A 7,730-nucleotide genomic window follows, 5' to 3' on the forward strand; every position below is an offset into this window, starting at 1 on the left:
ATAGGCAAGATGATCAAAAGTGGTCCATAGAGTCATATCACTTCAATAATAATGCTTTCAGCTAAGTTAACAATAACTGTGCATATTGGTCCATTTTGATCTATTTGAATTTGGAAATTTGACAACAATGCACAACTCTCACAGTCTAAGCACCATTTCTCTAAGCTCTTCCCAGCCATAGTCATAGAAATTAATAGGTGTATTTTGTTTTCAATTAATAATGAAGATCTCTTGTCTGTAATATTTTAATCATGAACCCAGTAAAATATCAGTGGTGCTGGAAAGAGTAAAGCTTCCCCACATTCCACTAAGTAAATCAAATATTATTTGGTACATCTGGAGTCATAATTAGAGCCTCCTTGCACTCCTTCAGTGAGCTACATACCTCAATAATCTCAGTTTCTCTTGTAGTTCTTTATAAGCTCCTCAAATGCCAGATCTGTAAGTACAGCTGCTAACGTGAAAAGGAGCACTACAAGTTTCAAAAAGAGGGGATGGGTTTAGAGTCTTTCATAATCAATTTTGTACTACCCGAAGGTACAGTTCCAAGGCTGGAAGCTTAGTGTCAGAAATTGCCCCATGTCCCAAAACTGTGCAATTCCGGATGTAAGATTTAGCCCAAAGGAGACAAGAGTGAGCAAATTGGTTGTTGAGCTTGAGGAAAAATACTCCAAACAGGACCAGAATGTCAAGTTACAAGAAAGCATTGTGATGAGACATGAAAGATAGCCATTCAAGTCAGGAAAGTGTTTACTCTGAAACCTAATTAAAATGTCAGTTCTTGTTTCTACAGATCATTTGTGCATAAATGTCAGACTGGTGATTTTATTTTGGAGGTAGTGACCATTACTGGACTGGGCAGCAACAGGGCTGTGAGTCATTAGTAATTGTTGTGGTAACAAGTCATATTATCAAAATTATCCCCATTAAGGCAATTCCATGAGAGAAAGGAAGGAGGGAAAGAGAGAAGGAAGGTAGGAAGGAAGAGGTACCTGTTCTTTTGGCTTAGGATTTAAAGATTCTCTGGCTGCTAAATTGAGCACAATTTTAAGTCCTTGAAGCATAAGGCTTATTTGAATAAAGTTCTTGATAGCTGTAGATGTTTCTAATTATTTCAGACTGGTGAATCAGTGTTTGTGTCCTTCTGGAGCTATACAGTAATCGCTGTCACACGCTGAGCGAGGCTGTGTGTTTACAGCAGTGAAGATGGCAAGCACAGATGTGGGGGCTTTCTCATGGCTCTGCCTTTGTACCTGTGGACTCCAGTACGACATTGTTCAGCCGTAGGATCGTTTTGAAAATCCCAGATTAAAAAGGCTAGTTATGTAACTGAGCACAGCATAACGAAACTGTGAAGTTAGATATGAAGAAGATGAAGCCTGAGAAATGACAGGTCTGTTAAATAGACGCATTTGCATTTGAGTCGCGTGTGAAGTGATCTCTGTGTATAGTTTGTATGCATCAATTTAAGCTTGGATAGTAATTAGGGATCTTGCAGGATGAAAGGTATGCTATACATGAAAGCTGTGATTGTGATTATATTATTAAATACTACATATCTATCACCTAATGTAAAACATCCACTGCTTTATTTACGGTGCTTCACTGCAAGCATATTTTACTAGCATGAGACCTTCCTTGACCAAAAATGTTGTTTCTAATCAGAGTAAATTAATAAGATTGAGTGACTATGGTCTAAATCTTTCTAAAACTAATCTAGTCAAATATGTGCTACCATAACTAGGCCATAGCAGTGTGTGCTGCCATGCGAGAGACTAGGATTTAATTCTTGGATTCTGCTTCTCACTCCATGAGCAGGAGCTAGGAGCACTCCAGAGCTGCAGCCTCAACCCTGGGAGGGATGGAGCCTTGTGTCATTCAACAGCAGTGACCCCCACTGGCCAATTTAAGGAGAAGCATTGAGGGGCTCTAAAAGGAGTCACTTCCAGTCCTCCTCAGAGGTTGGTGGTCATTGCACGGGAACTAGTGAGTGGAGGTTCAATGGGGTGCACTTGGTGGGGTCTCAGCTGGCATCTGAGGAGCAGAATCCTCTTGGGGAGGAGGCAGCATGTGCACTTCCTGAGAAAGTGGTTTTGCCTGGCATATTATAAGTGGCAGGATTGTAAAGAATATATATATATACATATATATCTTTTAATGTCCTGTAACAAATGCTGTGATATCTATCTTTTAAATAGAATCAGAGAAAACTCCACTAACCTCGATATACCTGCAGTTTAATTCCCAGAGAGAGGCAGACATATTCAGTAGCATGGAGAGAAATATAAGTGCAAACTGTCCTCTCAGTGGGTGCCGCTATATTAAAGGAATATTTGCAAAGACTCTGAGAAATTAGAGGTGGAAATGCTTCCAAGGTCACTGAGCATCTCCCCGCTGATGCATGCCCTTTTCCTATCGCACATGGAGTTTTTCTTCAGCCCAGTGTTAGGTGACCCAAGCAGCAAAGCTATCGCTGTTCTCTTGGGGTAATTAATTCTCAGTCTGCTGTCCTGAGTATCAGGAATATTGGCTTACCACTGGAAGTTACATTTTCCTTTATTTAATGTAATCTTAGCACCGTAGTTAATATCTCATCAGACTGGCCTAAAGCAATCCTCTTCCCTTCAGCACTCGCAGCTATAAAGCACGTCACCCCTCCCAGTCGTTTGGTCAATTTAACACGCACCTAAGTCTTTTGCCTGGCCTCCCCAGGCAGCTATTCCAGGCCCCTGGCCATGTCTGATGCCCTTCCCCGTGTTTCATCTGAGTTGTTGACCTCTCCCGGCTACGGCAGCGCTCGGGACTTGAGGCAGCCTCTGAGATCCGCGCTCGCAAGCGCTGAGTGACGGGCGAGCGCTGCCCGTGTGGCGCTCCCTCCTCCAGCACGTCCCCGCACCATGTTCCCTCCTCCGGCGCATCCCCGCACCGCGTTCCCTCCTCCGGTGCATCCCCGCACCGCGCTCCCTCCTCCAGCGCGTCCCCGCACCGCGCTCCCTCCTCCAGCGCGTTCCCGCACCGCGCTCCCTCCTCTGGTGCATCCCCCACCGCGCTCCCTCCTCCGGCGCATCCCCGCACCGCGTTCCCTCCTCCGGCGCATCCCCGCACCGCGCTCCCTCCTCCGGTGCATCCCCGCACCGCGCTCCCTGCTCCGGCGCTGCCCGCACCGCGCTCCCTCCTCCGGTGCATCCCCGCACCGCGCTCCCTCCTCCGGCGCATCCCGCACCGCGTTCCCTCCTCCGGCGCATCCCCGCACCGCGCTCCCTCCTCCGGTGCATCCCCGCACCGCGCTCCCTCCTCCGGCGCTGCCCGCACCGCGCTCCCTCCTCCGGCGCGTCCCCGCACCGCGCTCCCTCCTCCGGTGCATCCCCGCACCGCGCTCCCTCCTCCGGCGCATCCCGCACCGCGCTCCCTCCTCCGGTGCATCCCCGCACCGCGTTCCCTCCTCCAGCGCGTCCCCGCACCGCGCTCCCTCCTCCGGTGCATCCCCGCACCGCGCTCCCTCCTCCGGCGCATCCCGCACCGCGCTCCCTCCTCCGGTGCATCCCCGCACCGCGTTCCCTCCTCCAGCGCGTCCCCGCACCGCGCTCCCTGCTCCGGTGCATCCCCGCACCGCGCTCCCTCCTCCGGCGCGTCCACCGCACGCTCCAACCCCGCTGCTCTCCCGGGCCAGGGCTCCCGGGTCGCTCTGCCCCTGCAGTGCAGCGGGCCAGGGCTGGTGCGGCAGTGCAAACTAGACAGCTTGGGTTGTTTGGAGGGGTGACATGAGTTAGCATGAACTTCCTGTTACAAGCACCTTTATCTTTTAAACTTCTGTGTTGCAAAGCTGTGTGGTGATTTGATTTAACAAAATATTTTATTGATACATGGAGTTACGAAATATAGACAATGTAAAGAAGAAATCATATAAGAGATTCTATCTACTCACAATTTTTTCACATAGCACAGGCTGAAAGTATGATTTAAACATTCTTCTGTAGCGTGTCAGCCTTTGCTGAGCGATATCAGAAACAGCGTAAATACAGGCAGTGACTTGTATGGTTTCATGGTATGAATGAATGAAGGGCATATCTGATAGAAAAAGCCTTATTATATGCAAACATGTGTCTTTTGTTTGCTTTTTACAAATGCTTTTACGTCCATAAGCAGGAACAGATCCTTTAAAAAATGAATCTGTTGTTCTCCAGGATTCTTTGAATGAGCAGGCTAGGAGCTAGGCAGACATCTGGAATGAGGGCACTTTTCCCAGATGCTCTCAGATGCAGGAAAAGATGCACCCCCAATTCCCCATAGCAGTTAGCACCACCACGTGATTTCCCTTTGAACAGAGGCAACAAGAGGCCCCCCTGGCTTTGCACCTTTGCTTTCCAGCCTCAAGTTTGCACCTTTCTATCCCGTGCTGGTGAGGTTTGTGCAGCGGGTCTGTGATGCACTGGGCTACACTAAGCGGTTTACTTGTTTTCATGGAAGGACAATTTGTACTTAAAGCAGTGATTAGATGAATTCTTTCTTTCTTGCATGCTTCAGTTTTTGATGACTGCTAGCTTCATCAGTGTAATTATAATTAGCACTCTTCATCTTCCTTTTACGGTACCAGCTGGACAGATTGGTCCTCGTACTGCACAGATTGGCAGCAGGGTTGCCTACACAGAGTTAGGTGACAGGCACCATGAAATAACAGATGGTAAATTCAGGGCTTGTTGGCAATCAGCAGGTTTTTGCTAATGGCTTAATTAGCTATGCAAATTGTCAAATCAGTGTGAACATTGTTTTTATCGAAAACTTTACCTAAATTAATTACCATAATTAAGTAGCAGAATGTCAAGTATATTGGATGCGTAAAAGGGCTTGCCTGGCTAAGGATAAGAGAGTTACCATCTTTATCAGAGTGCTGTGCTCCACATTTGAAGTCTCAGAATAAGAAATGTGGTTGCTTTTAAACTAGGTTTAAAACAGGAATATCACAGAGTTGCAACTGAGATGCACCCTGGTGCCCTTCCAGATAAAATGGCTCGGAAAAGAAATACTGGATAAAGTATTTTACTTTATTACTTAATATAGTATTTTATTTTATTACTTAATATAGTATTTTACTTTATTACTTAATACTGGCTAAACATTTCAAGCAGGAGCTTTAGCCAGTTTCACAGGCTGCTTATTTTTAGAAACACATGTGCATTTTTCCGTCTACGTTCTTCTCAGTTCTGGGGTTTCTGACATCCAGCGGCACGAGCAAGCAGCTAGAGAGGAGCGAAACAGTTTTCATGTCAATTAGAAATGAAGCATAAGCCTGTCCCCTGGTTCCTACTATTCAGGAACTTTTAACTCTGTTGTACAAATATTACAAAATTAAGAGATGCAAATTATCTAACATGATTTTTTTAAGTTGATTTTCTCTCTCTCAAGGTTTCCATATAACAAATATTGGGTGCTGTTCACAGGATGTGATGGTGGTAGGAGAACCAACTCTGATGGGAGGCGAATTCGGGGATGAAGACGAAAGGCTTATCACTAGATTAGAGAACACACAGTATGATGCAGCAAATGGCATGGATGATGAAGAAGATTTCAACAATTCACCTGCACTGGGAAATAACAGCCCGTGGAACAGCAAACCTCCTGCGAACCAGGAGACTAAATCTGAAAACCCCACACCACAAGCTTCCCAATAGGCTGTTCTGCAGCAGCACCCACTGAAACGTGTGTCAGTGGGTTATTAATTACTGTTTCACAGCATTCTCTAAAAGAAAACAAAAATACCTTTCGACAGATACAGTATCTATTTCTAAACTAAAGCTCTCTGATGTTTTTTTAATTAGGGAAAAATCATTTGTAAGCTTCCACGCACATTTCTTGGAAGCTTTCACACACAACATGATACTGGCACTGACCTCAATTAGAATAATTGAAAATTATATAGCATCTCATGGCAAATTTCTGACAACGCATATTATTGGAGGGGTTGTTTTTTTCCTCATCAAACAATGGCCATATTTTAACAAGTCATCAGTGCTCAGGAGCTCATTGACATAACTATGTAAAACTTTTTACAATTGTAAAATATTTTCTGCTTTTCAACTTGCACCTGAAATTTCTTGTTTCAGAAAAAAAAAATCAGCTTTTAAGGAAAAGTAATTTAAAGTAACTTTTGTTCTTTCTTTAACTCTTCTTTCATTGGTTAATCATTTAAAGGATCCAGCATTTTTAATTTACATTTAGCTGATACCAATAGACACTCCTTCCATCATTAAATATAAGTGCTGAAACAAGAAATGTCTTTTTTCATCAAAGACATGAGAAATATTTTTATGTGGAAAAAGACACCCAGTCCTATGAGAGTTTATGCTTTGTAAAATTGCTGTTGATCCAGATATTTTAAAGCCATGTAATCCATTAACTTTGTGGGCAGCTTAATAAATCTAAAACTTTTGTGTTTCTATTATTGTATCTGAGTTGGCTTTGTTGTTATTTCTTTTCATGGTATATTTCTTGTATAATATTTTTGTAAAGCCCTCAAAACATTTTTTTGTTTTCCTTTTTTTTTCTTTTTTTTTTTTTGATTCCGGTGTATTTATGTGAAACTTTATAAAAGAAACTAATATTTTTTTTTCATTTACATATTAATATGTTCAGCTCATCATGTAAAGACACAGTGAGTCAGTGTGTTATATAATACAACTGTATTTTATGTATGCTTTGCCAATAAGTGTGCCAATAAACTGTGTTAACAGACGTGCGCGTCCCTGGTGCCTGGAGGGCTCCGTGCGCAGCAGGCGCTGGCCCGTGGGCACCGGCCCGCGCGCCGCAGCACGAGCCCTGGGGCTGCTGCTGGGAGGCTCTAGGCTTAGACGCCACCTCGGGGAATGGGTCACCACATGCGGGTGCGCTTGTAGGCACCCATTTTCTGGATGTGATTCCACCAAGACGTGTCGAAGCCCCCGTAAAAGGAGCAACGTAGGGCAGAGCGCCCTGTCCTGCCGCGTGGCTCTTTGGAGGAAATAGCGCCACATCTGAGCGAAGCGGCGACGTGTCCAGCGCCGGCGTCCTGCTGCCGAAAGCAAAATCCCTTCATAAGGAACTGCAACAGCCGAGAGAGATCCCCCAAAAAATGACCATTCAGGTTGCTCGAGGAACTAGGCCTTCAGTGTCACTAGGCCCATGTGTCAGCTATAGGGTAGGATTTAAAACTAAATAAATAACAAACATGGCCTGAGATTATCTGCATAGGTAGCCACGTTGCTCCTTCATAACACTTGAAGGATACAGGAAGCAGTAGGTCTATCAATCAGCGACTTTATGAGCACTGATTTTTCCATGTAAATAATTAAGTTCACACTGTATTCCATTAAAGGATCGCTGGCTCCTATATAGTTGCAATAACATTACAATTATACCCTGTAATTCTAATGTTCAGAAACACTAATCATTTCCATGAGCACACTCTAAAAGGCGTTCTTTATTATTAATCTTTCAAGACTGGCACAACTATTTCAATTTTTAAAAGATTTATGGTGCCATATTGCTCCTGTTGTTTCAGTAAATAAACACAGGAACATTTGAAAAATGGGTAAGAGACTCCGCAGAGTGCCGTCCTTGAATTAATCTGGAAGGACACTTTTTCCATATCCCCTCCGAAACCCACTCTGCGAGCTATCAATCCATCCTGTTGTGGTTAGGGTGAATAACAGATGGAGCTGGCTGCTTTTATTTATTCACTTATTTATTCATAAAGA

General features: G+C 44.5%; 1 protein-coding gene across 9 annotated transcripts in view; it reads left to right on the plus strand.

Moving 5' to 3' along the window:
* The window catches only part of LDB2 (LIM domain binding 2), a 196,936-nt gene extending 190,207 nt beyond the window's left edge, over positions 1-6,729 (plus strand). For 4 of the 9 annotated variants that reach the window (XM_088539977.1, XM_088539976.1, XM_088539975.1 and 1 more), the window contains exon 8: positions 5,439-6,729. In XM_088539977.1, the coding sequence (XP_088396103.1) occupies positions 5,439-5,669 (231 nt within the window). In that variant the 3' untranslated portion in view covers positions 5,670-6,729. Of the gene's footprint in view, positions 1-1,818; positions 1,962-5,403 lie in introns of all 9 variants that reach the window. The other 5 variants (XM_088539981.1, XM_088539978.1, XM_088539982.1 and 2 more) reach the window with 3 other exon arrangements.
* Positions 6,730-7,730: the final 1,001 nt, after the last annotated feature.

Source organism: Tinamus guttatus, unplaced genomic scaffold (assembly GCF_059628265.1).
Source record: "Tinamus guttatus ecotype Peru unplaced genomic scaffold, ASM5962826v1 Tinamus_guttatus_pri_ptg000052l, whole genome shotgun sequence".
Classification (NCBI taxonomy): domain Eukaryota; kingdom Metazoa; phylum Chordata; class Aves; order Tinamiformes; family Tinamidae; genus Tinamus; species Tinamus guttatus.